This window comes from Anser cygnoides, chromosome 33 (assembly GCF_040182565.1).
Source record: "Anser cygnoides isolate HZ-2024a breed goose chromosome 33, Taihu_goose_T2T_genome, whole genome shotgun sequence".
Taxonomy (NCBI): domain Eukaryota; kingdom Metazoa; phylum Chordata; class Aves; order Anseriformes; family Anatidae; genus Anser; species Anser cygnoides.
The window spans coordinates 270,169-283,008 of NC_089905.1; the positions used below are offsets into that span (position 1 = coordinate 270,169).

At 68.1% G+C, this 12,840-nt stretch overlaps 3 protein-coding genes across 3 annotated transcripts in view; 1 reads left to right on the top strand and 2 right to left on the bottom strand.

The window, feature by feature from the left end:
• Positions 1 to 995: 995 nt before the first annotated feature.
• Positions 996 to 4,809, bottom strand: TMOD4 (tropomodulin 4). Its single transcript, XM_066985961.1, has 10 exons — positions 4,655 to 4,809; positions 3,913 to 4,056; positions 3,673 to 3,829; positions 3,153 to 3,275; positions 2,772 to 2,861; positions 2,417 to 2,547; positions 1,812 to 1,919; positions 1,474 to 1,617; positions 1,241 to 1,385; positions 996 to 1,126 (listed from the first exon to the last, which is right to left on the bottom strand). The coding sequence occupies exons 2-10, from the start codon at positions 4,033 to 4,035 to the stop codon at positions 1,104 to 1,106; spliced, it is 1,044 nt and encodes a 347-aa protein (XP_066842062.1). The 5' UTR covers positions 4,036 to 4,056; positions 4,655 to 4,809; the 3' UTR covers positions 996 to 1,103.
• A 533-nt stretch (positions 4,810 to 5,342) lies between these two features.
• VPS72 (vacuolar protein sorting 72 homolog) lies at positions 5,343 to 7,600 on the bottom strand. The gene is made up of 6 exons (XM_066985960.1): positions 7,413 to 7,600; positions 7,042 to 7,194; positions 6,648 to 6,759; positions 6,370 to 6,549; positions 6,139 to 6,280; positions 5,343 to 5,878 (listed from the first exon to the last, which is right to left on the bottom strand). Exons 1-6 carry the CDS (start codon positions 7,527 to 7,529, stop codon positions 5,488 to 5,490), a joined length of 1,095 nt encoding a protein of 364 aa, XP_066842061.1. The 5' UTR covers positions 7,530 to 7,600; the 3' UTR covers positions 5,343 to 5,487.
• A 236-nt stretch (positions 7,601 to 7,836) lies between these two features.
• Positions 7,837 to 12,840, top strand: part of LOC106049273 (putative PIP5K1A and PSMD4-like protein) — a 32,199-nt gene continuing 27,195 nt past the window's right edge. Inside the window, exon 1 of the mRNA XM_066985869.1 lies at positions 7,837 to 7,903. Coding sequence (XP_066841970.1) covers positions 7,852 to 7,903 — 52 coding nt within the window. The 5' untranslated portion in view covers positions 7,837 to 7,851. The remainder of the gene's footprint in view (positions 7,904 to 12,840) is intronic.

The following is a 12,840-nucleotide window of genomic DNA, read 5'->3' on the forward strand; positions in this document are numbered from 1 at the left end:
GGTCCCCTTGCTCTTTGTTCCCGGGGTGCGCCTCTTTTGGGTGTCCCTATCCTGGCCAGAGCACTGCGATCTCACCTTGGATTTTGGCCCGTCGCTGCCCGTCTCTTGCTGTCCCTGGCCCAAGTCACGCTCGCTTTCCTGCCCAGGCACAGGTGCCTGCGGGTCGTGGCCTTTTGGGGTGGTGGCACTGGGCTTCCCCCTCCTCGTGGCCCCGCAGCTGTCCTGGCGCTTGGCAAAACACCCGGCCCCGCCAGCTCCACCCTCGCCTCTGTTTCCTACCTCCCTTCTGCCTGGGGGGCCCGCGGGAGCTCCCACCTCAGGGCACCCCCCCGCGCCCTGCCAGCTCCTGGCCCCCCGAGCTGCCCTCAGCGCCCTGGGGAGGGCTCCCAGTGGGAGCACCCAGCGCCGGGTTGCTTGGGCCGCGGGGCCGGATCCTGTCCCTGGGGAGGGCTCCTTGGCAGCGCTGCCTGGGGTGATGTTACACCTGGGCACCGGGATTTACCCGCTTGCTCAGCTCGGACCTATAAATAGCCGTCGGGACGGGTGCCAGGGCCCTGGCGAGTGACAGCCCAAGCCGGGTGCGGGTCTGGGGGCTCTCCCCGGAGCCCTGCAGCCCCCATCCACCCCGCGGGCACCCGCTGCCGGCCCCTCTGGGCCCCAGGTGCCCAGTTCCATTCCCCAAGGGCACCCAGCTCCCTGCTGAGGGGTGCCCCGCTCCCCCCCGGCGCAGGGCCTGGCCCCGTAACCCAATCCCCGGGGTATAAATACCCCGACCCTGCTGCCCGTTGCTCCACGAGGGGATCCAGGCATCCAGCTTGCCCCGTAACGAGCCCTGGATTAATGGCTTGAGGCTAACGGGGGCCTCTGGGTCTCGAGCCCTGAAAAAGGGATCCTCCAGCAGTGTCGCCCTCACTCAGCCAATCCCCCCGGATCCCCCCCCATGCACAAATCCTGCCCTCATCCTTGTGGCCCTGTCCCAAAAGCAGCCCCCGACCCCGTGTCTCCATAACCTTTATTTACAGCTGACCCAGCCCTGGGGAGCCCAGAGCGCGGCTCGGGGGCGAGCTGAGCTCGGGGGTCTGCAGGGCTGTGGTGGGAAGCGTTTAGGTTTTCTTCTGCTTGCGACCTGGGGACGGGAAGAAGCAGGTCAGGGCCAGGGCCAGGGCTGTGCGCCCCCCTCAGAAGCCATTGTGCCCCCTCCCAGCCCCATTCCTGCCCAGGGCAGCCCCGGGGCACTCACGGAGCTCGTTGTTGCGGGTGATGGCGATGGCGGCGCGGGCACGGGGGCCCTGCTGTGTGAAGTGGTACCCGAAGCGCACCACGGAGGGGCACTGCTCCAGCATCGTCGCCATCTCCATCTCCACCGTGTCGCCCAGCCGCTGGCACTGCAGGGCAGGGGCACAGTGGGCCAAACCGGGCACGCTGGGCAAACCGGGCACGCGCCCCAGGCCACCCGCGGGTGCCCGTCCCTACCTGGTTGTCCACCTTGAGCTCGCTCAGGGTGTTGTTTTGGTACACGGCCTTGATGATGCTCATCATGCCGGCGCTGGTGATGAAGTTGGACTCAATGTTGAGGCTCTGCAGCGTCTTGTTCTCCGTCAGCATCTCGGCCACGGCCTGTGGGAGCCTGGCGTCACCTCGGGTGTCACCCAGGGCTGGCTGCCCCTCCGGCACGTGGGGGGTCGCCAGCGGGGGCAAGGCCGCTGCGACCTCGCCTCGCTGGTGCCGGCGGTGAGCCGGGGGAAGGGGACTGCCTCTCTTCCCCGTCCAGGGCCGTGTGGGGACACGGAGGGCCACGGGGCTGAACTCACGGTGGCCACGGGGTCGTTGCTGCGGGTTGCCACCAGGCTGAGCTTCTTGACGTGCGTGTTGGTTTTCATGGCCTCGCAGATGGCCTTCAGCGTGGAGATGGGAATGTCCTGCAGCGAGGGGACGTGGGCGTCACCGAGGAGAGGAGAGCATCCCCGGGAGGATGCAGGGTGTCACCGGGGGGATGCAGGTGGCACTGGGGGGATGTGGATGTCTCCAAGGGCACAGGGGCGTCCCTGAGCGCTTGCAGGGTGTCATCGAAGGGTTGTAAGCGGCACTAAGAGGATGCAGGATGTCACCAGGGGGACATACGCGTTGTTGGGGACGTGGCTGTCCCAGGATGAGGACCTGGGGTACCCCGGAGCCACTCGGGATGGGGACAAACCCCCCAGGGACGCCCCAAGGCAAGGACCGTCCCTGCTGGTACCCTCCAGGGCCCCCCGGGACAGGGACCAGCCCCGTGGGGACACCCCAGGACAGGGCTGAGCACACCAGAGACACCCCAGGACCAGCGCCCTGAGGGCCTCCTGAGGACACCCCGGGGCATGGACCAGTGCTTTGGGGACGGGCCCCTGGGGCCAGCTGCCCCCCAAGCCCGGCCCCTCGCCTTGATGTTGTTGAGGTTGACGTCCTCCAGCGCCGCGTCGTTGGCCTGGATCTGCCGCAGCGTCTCCTCCACGTTGGTGGGGTTCGGGGGCTCGTCTGGCACCGGCTTGTACGTGTCGGGCTTCACCACGCCTGGGGCACGCGTGCGTGCGGGGGGACACGTGTGACGGCGCGGGGGGACACGTGTGACGGCACGCGGGCACGCGCGCAGACACGTGTGCAGGCGCGCAGAGCCACGTGTGCGCACGTGGATGGGGGCTCCCTGCTGAATCCAGGAGCGAGACCGCCTGCGGCGTGCCCCCGGCAGCCCTGCTGCCCCCAGCCCCGCGCCCCCCGTCCCCGCGGCGCGCACTCACTGTTGATGCCCTCCGTGTTGGAGATGGTCCCGCTGCAGATCGCGTCGTAGTACTGCTTGTTGCTCATCAGCGTGTACATGCCCAGGATGGCTGCGGGGGCACCCCGGGGTCACTGCAAGCCACGGGGCCACCATGGGGCCACCCCACGGCCGCCTGCGGACCCCCCCTCATCCCCCCCCAGCCAGCCACGGGCGGGCTGGGGGCCAGGCTGAAAGCCGAGCGCGGGGGCACGGGGGCAGGCTGCTGCTTTTAGCTGGGCCCTGGCGGGGGCCCAGCTGGGGGGGCAGGGGACGCGGATGTGACACAGGGACGGGGCGCGGGCAAGGCGCGGCCCCGCACGAGGGGTGGGTGCCGGGGGGCGGCCGCACGCGCGGGACTCACCGGCGATGTCGCACATCTCGGCCTCGGTGGCGTTGGCCAGCGCCTCCTCCAGCTCTGGCTCCAGCGTGATCTGCTCCTCGCGGGGGATCTCCCGCTTGGGATTCTTGGGCACGAAGGGCTTCCCTGGGCGGGGGGACGCGGGGCTGGACCCTGCACGGCCTGGCACGAGCCGGGGGGCAGCAGCCGCAGGCTATGGGGGCTTGGCGGCCCTGTGCCGGGGCGGGGGCAGGCGCTTGGGGGATGTGCTGCCGGAGGGCAACGCGGCGGTACCGGGGGGCGGCGGTACCGGGGGGCAGCGGTACCGGGGGGGGTGGCAGTGCCAGGGGGCGGCGGTACCGGGGGGGTGGCGGTGCTGCGAGGTGGCCACGCTGGGGGTGACATTGCTGGGGGCGGCCATGCCCGGCGCTGGCGGGGGCCCAGCTCGCCCAGGACATCCGAGCCGCCGGCGAGGGCCATCCCGCCGAGCTAAATATACCTGGCGCTGCGGGGCCCCGTCCCCCGCGTCCCCCCAGCCCCGCACCTTTCTTCTCGCCGGTGAAGGGCACCAGGTCCTCGCGCTCGCCGGCCTCCAGCGCTTGTTTCTCCAGGTGCTGCAGCAGCGCCTCACGGTCCAGCGGCCCCGTCGGGCTCTTCCGCGTCTGGTCCCGCTGCCGCAGCCCCGCCGGCAGCAGCACGTTCTGGGGAGGCACCGGGCTGGCCGTGGGTGCGGGTGCCCTGCCTGGTGCCCCCCGCCCCGCCTCGGGCCGGGCCACGGGCGCACCTCCGGGTCCATCTCCAGCAGCTCTGTGTCGAGCTGCTCCAGCTCCTCGGCCGACAGCTCCCGCAGGATCTTGTCCTCGTCGATGTCCCGGTACTTCTCCAGCTCCTGCCGGTAGGACGTCATGGCTGGGGGCTGAGGGGCGGCCTGGGGGGGGATGCGGGGGCTGAGCGGCTGGCAGGAGGCTGCCGGGCCGGGGGGGCCCCCATGCCGTGCCGAGCTCCCACCGGACACACCACAGCCATGCCCGGAGGGGTCCTGCCTGGCTGGGGGGGGCCTTGGGGCACCCCAGTGGGGGTTGAGCCCAGCCATCACCACAGAGCTCTTGGGGAAACTGAGTCACAGCCCAGTGCTGCTCCTCAGCCCCCCCCAGCCTTCCCCACCGGCTGGGGGCAGCTCCCAGCTCCGCAGCCCCCACCCCTCCAACACCCCCCTTATGCACCCAGTGCCCCCCCAGCCCTCAGGGAGGAAGCACGGTCGCATGCTTGGGACGTGGGGCCCTGCACCCCCCTGAGCCCCCCCAAATGATGAGGATTTACCCCCCGACACACAGGTCTGAGGCTGGGGGGGCACCCTGGGGGAGGCACCCTGGCACCCCTAGCAGGGACCTGTGCACTGAGACCCATAGGAGAAAGCCGGGGGCACCCCCCTGGTGTGGGGATCCTCAGAGGCACGCTGGGTCCCCCGAGCTGGTGCCTTTAGGGGTGACACCCCCCTAACCCCAGGGACCCCCCCCCGGCCCTACCTGGCCGCTGCCTGGGGCTGCGGAGCCTGCCTGGGCTGTGCCCCGGTGCTGAGCCAAGGGCTCCGGCCGCGCAGAGCATGAGATCAGCGTTTTATTCTGCGAGCCGGCAGCGGGGAGGGGCGAGATCACATATCGCCGGCGTTATCGAGCCCTGCCAGCGCCCCGCAACGGCTCCACCCCAGCACCAGGGTGGTGCAGGCCCCCCGCGGCCATCCGAGCCTCCCCCCGGGCCCGGCTGCGGGCTCCGAGCCCTGCGTCGGGATGCGGGAAGGGGAGGTTTGGAGCTCACGCGGTGCCCTGGGGAGGGGGACGTGGGGAACAGCCCCGGCCACCGCGGGGAGAGGCTAACCCGCGTGTCCCAGGGCCCCTCGGAGCCACCCCAACGTCCCCTTTCCCCCCCCGGAGACGCTTAATGCCCCTTAACGCCCCTTCGTCCTGCGCCGGGCCGGGGGGCTCTGCTCCCCCGAGCTCCTCGTTCAGCAGAGCCACGTTTGGGTGGGGGTTTGCACTTGTCTTCAGCAGGGACCAGGGGCGCCCGCAGCCCCACCAGCAGCACTCAGGAGCTACTGCTTGTTTATTATAGGGTCTCCCAGAAGACAAGGGGTTGTATACGCTGCTTCCTGTAGGCTCGTGTAGAGCTGCAGGCACTGCTTGCGTAGTGGTGGAAATGAATGTCCGCACGCTTGGCTTTGTTGTACGCTTGTTACTGGGATTTTTCTTTTTTTATTAAAAAAAAAGTATAAAGTCGATAAATAGAGCAACAAACCATCGCCCACGGGAGCTGGAGCACGGCAAAGAACGATCCAGAGCCGTCTGTGTGCAGCCGCAGGCCCTCAGGTGGCGGGGACGCTCTGCTTGATGATGATCTTCTGGCGCGTGGCGCGGACGCCGGGGTCGGGGCCGGGGGGGGCGGCCCCCAGGGCAGCAGAGGCAGCGGCGCTGGGCAGCCCGTGCGCCGTGATGTACTTCTTGTAGGCCTCGCGGATGATTTTGAAAGCGCGGATGTTGGAATAGGGGATGTCGGTGATGGGGTCGCGGTAGACAGCCGGCTTGTGGGTGACGGGGCAGATCTCCCTCACTGGCAGCCGCGGCGGCTTCGCTTTGGGGAAGAAGCGCTCGAAGGTCTCGTCGTCGGTGAAGGAGATGAAGGTGCGGGAACACTTCCCAGCAGAGGCTGGAGCCACAGCTGGGGCCGCTTCTGCCTGCTGCAGGTCTTGGTCCAACCTGGAAGGGCCGGAGTCAGCTCTGAGGAGACAGCCGGGGCCAGGGGAACCCCGAGAGCTCCCACGCGAGGCAGCGCTGTCCCGCAGGAGCAGAACATGGGGTTGTGGCGCTCCGAAGCATCGCCCCAAACCCATTCGCCCCCTGTTGTGGCAGAAAAGAGCCCAGGGAGGAATCGAGGACGGGAACTTGGGACAGACGGGTCTGGCCACATGCAGCGTGGGGGGAACCACCGGGACCCCACCGAGGCGACCCCAACCTACCCCTCCACGTCCACGTTCTCCTCCTTGCCCAGCTCCGTGATGAGGGGCATGGTGACAGACCAGTACCGGATGACAGGCCCCACACACTTCCTTTTCTTCTGGACCTGCTTCTTTTTGTCGGCCTCCAGACGCTCGTAGTTCTCTGGGAAAGCAAGGACATGCCACGGGTGAGGCTCAGCGCCCCACTCACACTCGCAACCCCCTCCCCGGGCCTCCTCGTGCCCTGCTCACCCAGGGAGCGGAGGTTGATCTCCTCCGTGATCTTGGCCTCTTCCAGCAGCTCCTCCTGCGTCAGGGGGCGGTCGTAGTTGGGGCCACCCTTCTTGCGCTTGGACTGCACCTGACGCTCCTGGATGCGCAGGAAGGTCTGGCGCGTGTGCTCCGTTGTCGACTGCCGCATGTGCTTCCGGCCTGCAACGGGGGGACGGAGCTCACCGCGGGCCCCGACGCGGCTCCCTGGAGCTGGGAGCGCGTTTCCAGCCCGCGTGTCCAAGCCTGCGTGCACTCACTGTCTCCCACTTCGTCCTGGAGCTCCAAGGGGGTGGATTTCACCTCTCGGGCCTTTTGGGAGCCGCTGCTGGGGGCATCCGCCTTCTTGGGTCGAAGGCTCTTGAGGGGCTCCTACCGGGCCGGGCAGCGTGAGGAAGAAGAAACGCTCTGTTCCGGCTGGGATGGGAACCCCCCTGGGGCTGGCACCGTGGTGCCTCTGAGACGACCCACGGGGAGCGTCTCCTCCCCGCGACCGGCAACGCCGCTGCTGACTGCTGGCCATCCCCCCCCCTTCTGGGAGGCAGCCGCATCCCCTCCCGGTGGTCCGGCAGTTGTTCGAGGGGAGCCCAGGCCCCGCTCTGCCCGTGGCGGTGCCGGGGGGGCCCCACGCCGCGTCCCCGCCCGCCCGCTCACCCTGTAGGCCTTGGTGACGATGCGGCGGCGCCGCTTGGGCTCGCTCTCGTCCTGGTCGCTGGTCGGCTCCTCGCCCTCGTCGATGTCGAAGTCGGAGTCCACCTCATCGTCGCTGTCCGACTGGTCGCCCCGGTACTCGTCGTCGCCCGACTCCTGCGGGGACAGAGGGGCCGGGGGCTGACACCGCACCCTGCCGCCCCTGAGGGGCCGCGCTCCCGGGGGCCCCTCCCGCCGCCCCGCAGCCCCTTCCCCGGCCCCCCCCCCGGGACCCGGTCCCGACCAGCGCCGCCGCCGGGGCCTCCCGGGCCCCCGAGACCCCCCCCCGCCCTCGGGGCTCCCCTAAAGGCCCCCCGGGGCCCCCCGCGCCGCACCTCGGTGAAGCCGCCGTACGTGGTCTGGTAGAACTCGTCCTCCTCCTCGGCCTCCAGCAGCCCCGACAGCCGGTTGCCGGCCGTGCGCCGCGGGGCGCGGCCCTCCGCCAGGCTCATCGCGGGGCCGCCGCCGCCGCGGTGACGTCACGCGTGGCGGCGGGGGCGGCGTGACGTCACGCCACGCGCCGGCGGCTCCCCCCTCCCCCCGGCTCCCCGCGCCCGGCCCCGGCGCGTGCGCTCTGAGCGCCCCGGCGGGCGCGGGGCGGGCGAGGCCGGGCCGCGGGCGGGGGGCGGAGCCGGCCCCGGCGGCGCGTGCGCTCCGAGCGGCCGCGCCGCTTCCTCCCCCCCCGCGCCCGCGGCCGAGTGGTGGGGGCCGGAGCGGCGGGGGGCGGGGCCTCGCGAGCCGGCGCTGGAGGAGAGAGGGAGAGCGCGCGGCAAGATGGCGGCGGCGGGGCCCGAGCCGGGGGGCAGCGGCGGCGGCGGCCTGGGGGGTACGGGGCCGGGGGGGGGGCCGGGGCTTGGGCTTGGGCTGAGCCCCGCGGGGGCGAGGCGGGAGAGCCTCGGCTGGGGCCAGGCGGGAGGCGCGGGGCCGGGGCGGGCCGGGGCCCCGGGAGGGGCTGGGGGGTCACGGGCGGGGCCCGGGCCGGGCCGGGGCCGAGCCGCCGCCGATGGGGGGGCCGCGGGCGGGGGGGGAGCGCGGCCCCCCCCCCCCCCCTCCCCGCGCCGCTCCTCAGCCGCGTTCCCCGGGGGCTGCGGGGGCTGCGGGGGCGCCGTGTCCGTTCGGCTCCCGGGGGAGGTCGCGGGGCTCCGGCGGCTCCGCGGGAGGTTTCGCTGTCACGGCCGGGAGGCGGCGCGGGGCGGGCCGGGCCGGGGCGGCGGGGAGCTGGGGGCGGCGGGAGCCCCCTGGGCCGAGAAGCGGGGCGCGTTCGGTGCCTGGAGCTCGGCCCCCTCGCAGCGCTTCCCCCTGCGCTCTCCCCGCGTCCCGGCGGCGGCGGCCCGGGCCCCGCTCCCCCTCCGTGCTGCCCCCGGAGCCGCCCCGTGCGGCTGGGCGCCCGGGCGATCTCCTGAGAGCCTTTTAGTTGGGGCCCGGCGAGATCCGTCCGTCTTCCCCGAGTCGTGGCAGGGAGCGCTGAGGGATTTCTGTTTCTCGGAACGCAGAGCGCTGAAGCTCCCTGGGCGCGGAGAAAGCGCTTGTCGCCCAGATCACAGCGTGGGGGGGGGGGGGGAAGAAAAGAAAGGCAGGGGAAGCCTTCGGGATGAGCCTCGGCTCGTTGGTGTTCTGCACCTGCTGCCCGCTACCCCGCTCTTGTGCAGAAGCGTTTGGGGGCCGCTTGCTGAGCCCCCCTGTAAGAGAACCGACTGCGATCGTTGCGGCAAAGCTGCTGAAGCGCTGCTCGGCCGTCCGCTGGCAGGGCCGCACGCAGGCGTCGGATTTTCTGCCTTCCGAGCTGTGTCCGTCCACCAGGCAGTTTTGGAAATGGGTCTCTCGCATCCCCGCTTCGTCTTCGTTCAGCTCAGGAGCAGGCAGCGGAGCCGTAGTACCCGTTGGGCCCATAGAGCCGGTTCTGTGAGGAGGAACAGAGCGCTTGGATCTCTGCTGGCTACGGCAGCCGTGCTGCAGCTCAGGGCGAGGCCCTGGGGCCTTCCCTCGCCCTGCTGTGGGGCCTCCTTTCAGGACGCGAGCTGCCCCCTCTGCCTGTCCCCTGACCTGGGGAGGAGGAGCCGGCTCCAGAGGGCTTGCGGGGCGCAGAGGGCGTCAAGAGCTTTACTTCGGAGAAAATATGCGAGTACACAAGTAAATCTCTTCTCCCTTCCTGCTGGAATAATTGCCATTGTTTGCTTTCCAGGTAGCTAGGTGTTGGCTAACGCGCATTTCCCACAGGATTCGAATCCTAATTATGAAAGAGCCTCTGCGTGACGTGTGCGATACGTGAAGGACGTTACCTTGGTCGATCCCTGGCGGTGCGGGCACTGAGCCCTGGCGCCGTCTCGGGGAGACCTGGGGCCTCTCTGGGCGCTCGCCCCCTTCCCCGAGCTGGGCTGCTGCGGGCAGCGCCCGGGCTGGGGCTCGGCAGGTTCCTGGGAGCAGGGGCAGAGCTGGAGCGCAGAGGGGCGCGCAGCAGCACAGACCTGCGATGGGCAGCCCGCGGTGCAGCTCCCCGCGTGCAGGCTGGGCCTGGCTCGGCTGTTACCCGTGGTCCTGGCAGCGAGAGGCACTTGCCGGTCTGGCCGAGTGTGAGTTCTGTGTAACAACAGGGCCGTGAGCAAGCACCGGGCTGCAGAGGTAGCCAGGGCTTCTCTTTGCCGTCTCGCTTTGGCCTCGGGGCCATCGCGTGAAGCTCGCCGAGAGCTGGGGGAGCGGCTCTGCGGGCGGAGGGGGACGGTATTCGTGGGGATGCCCGCTCTGGACGCGAGGCTTTTCTCCACGGTAAACCTTAACCCATCTCAGGCCCCAGCAGGGCTTGTTGTCCACCCTCAGTGGCACACGGCGTGGTTCGCCCTGGGGGCTGATTACTCAGCTACCGGCCTCTTCCAGCTGAAATAAAGGGGACGAGAACGGTTCCAAGTCCCACCCTTCCTCCTCCCATCCGCCCCCTGCTCCCCTCCTGCGGCCCTGCCCTGCTGCGTGCTCGACTCCCCGGGGAAACACCCAGGAGGATTTCTCATTTTGCTGCTTTCACTTTGAAGCAGCATGTGCCAAAAATGCTAATGTGGGATTTCAGTTGTTTGCTTCTTTGTGCCTTCGGTGCAGCGACTGCTTTATAATTACAGATCTGAGAGAGTTGAGAGTTCATTGTCACCCCGGCTTCAGGCCCCTCCCTGACATCCACAGACAAAAGAATCGCTCTCAAAATGGCTCAGCCACTTCTGTGGGCAGGAAAATCCTCCCGACACCTCTGCAGTGAGCTGAGAGCAGACTCCTGAGCCCGTGCTGGAGGTGTAACGCGCCCACGAAGCCTCGGCTCCCACCCTCCGATTCCTGCACGGGGGACAAAGCCTTCTCGGGCCCACCTGGCTGAGACCAAGCACGCGGGAGGAAAGATCGGTTTATTAAACAGAAACATCTGAATGGCTCATCATCCTCGAGCTTAAAATAGGACGTCAGATGACTTCGAGTCTTGTCTCTGTTGTAAAAGTCTCTTCTTCGCAAACGATAATGGAATCCGAGGAGGCCTCAGTGGGCGTCGAAGGTCGGCAGCGTGAGCTGGGTCCCGCTGTCACCGCCCCTGCTGGGAGCACACCGGTGGCTGTGGGAACTGCTCGTGGTGCCCCGGCACTGGGCAGAGCTGCCCCGTCTTCAAGATGGAGACAAAAGATTGCAGCTGAGAGAACAAAGATAAGCACTGGCTTGTCTGAATAATGACAAACGCGTCTCTTCCGACAGCTCATCCAGCGAGGCAGTGGCTAGAAAGCAAGTGAGAGCCGTGCGGTTTGGTGGGGGCACCGGTGACCTGTAGTGCCATTTCCTGAGCTGCGTCTGAATTTCCCTTTGGAAAGCAAAAGCTGCTTCTCCGTGTCGTTAAAGTGCCGCTGGCGCGGGTGCCCCGCGATGCAGAGAGCGACGAGAGGCGCGAGCCGCTCGCGTCCTTTCTCGGTCGCCGTGTGAGCGCGGTGATTAAACGTGTTACCTCGCCACGTCCCCGCAGGCTCTGCCTTGTTTAAAACAGAGTGCTCCCGGGGCAGAGGGATCCCTTACGCCTGGCCTACATTTTATTCTCCTGGAAAACGAACGTTTGTCTTCCCTGACACCCGGCGCGCAGTGCAGCAGGCTGTGTTGGTCCTGGTGCCTTTGAGCGAGGCCCTCGGTGCTGCCCTGGGGCAGGGGCTGTTTCGGCAGCACCCCTCGGCAGTATTCGCAGGATGAGCTGGAGAAGGACAGCTTTAGCGTTTGCTGTAAAGGTTTGTATCCCCAAAGTCGGCCTGACAGCCCTAAAGCTGCCTCTGGAATCCCCCAGCACCATGGAAAATCCAGCGACTCCGCGTTTCTCGTGTAGGTGCTGCTGTTGGGGAGCAGTTTAAGTTTCGAACCGTTGCAATGTTCTCGTGGAAAGGTGTCGTAATGCCGAGCTGCGAAACCGGTGGGCTCGGGCCAGCTGCGGGGTTGGTTTCCAGGTGGCAGAACCTGTGCCAGGGGGTCTCTGCTCCCTGCGGGCTGCGGGAAGGAGTTTCCAGCAGGTATTCCAGGGAACGTTCTTGTCCGAGGGCTCATCGATTCGCAGGTGCTAAACGCCTTCAGCAAGCACTGCAGCCTGCCCCGGAATGCGGCTGGGAAAGCTGAGATCCTGTCACTCCTCCTCCCCTGGGATATTTTTGCTCTGAAGCATCAGGAAAAGCAATAAAGCGAGTACTCCGCAGTCCGGCAGCTCCCTGGGCTACGTTGGCGGTGCCGAGACGTCATCTGCGTCTGCTTCATTTCCAACCCCTGTTCTGGGGGAGCAGAAGGGCGCAGCTCAGGCCAGAGGGTTGGTGTTGGGCCAGGGACGGTGGGGGAGGAACGCGGAGGGGCCTGGAGCAGGTGGCGGATGCCTCTTGCTCCCTGCCCTTTTCTGCTGACACCGTCGCAGCCCCAGGCCGTGGAACGGCGCGGCCGCTCTCCCACCGCTGTCCTGAGGACCGGTGGGAGCGCAGGGTGTTGGGGGCTGTCCTCCGCGGGGCACAGGAGCGAAGACCTCGTGAAGTCCCGAGGTCATCTGCCAGCCCTGCTCCGGTGGAGAGGTAACCTGCTGGCGGTCGAGACGGAGCCGTGCCTCCGTGCACCTTCAGAAGGGGTTTTGTTTGGCAGTGCTCCTGTTCCCACTCGCCTTTGGTCAAGCTGTGCCGGTGAGAAATGAAGGGAAATGGGTTTCTTCCCCGCCCCGGTGGCTTCTGCTGGGTTTGGATTAGCGCTCCCACACACTCGCTGCCATGAAGCGTGCCTGTGCCTGGGACTGCGGGGACAGCCGTGCCAGCCCCGATGGTGAAACACCGGGAGGATGTCAGCAGCCCCCGGGTGATGGGGAAAAGCCCCAGCCCCGTCCTTCTGGGGAGTTGTGCCCACCCCTGCCAGCCTGGGGCAGCGCGGAGGACAGAGCAGGCTGCTTTTTCATCGATTTCTAGCTTTGTCTGGGTCCCTACGAAGTGCTGGGGACCTTGCACCGTGCAGCTGGGGAGCTGGCCTGTGCGTGCGGAGGCCAGGGTTGGATTCTGCCCGGCCTCCTGGAGTGAAAAGCTGCTTCGTTGCTCCAGGTTGGGTATGCCGACCTCCCCAAAAAGCCTCCGGCAGTCTGCTGGCGAAGAGAGCTTGAGGACACATTTGCTGTTCCTGCAAAACAGCAAGAGGAGCCCAGATAAAATTACCGAAGTCTGCGTCTTCCATATCTGCCTGGGCTTCCTCCCAGCAAGTCCCCTGCTCGCTGCGGCGTCCACGTCAGCAGAATCGAGTAACTTC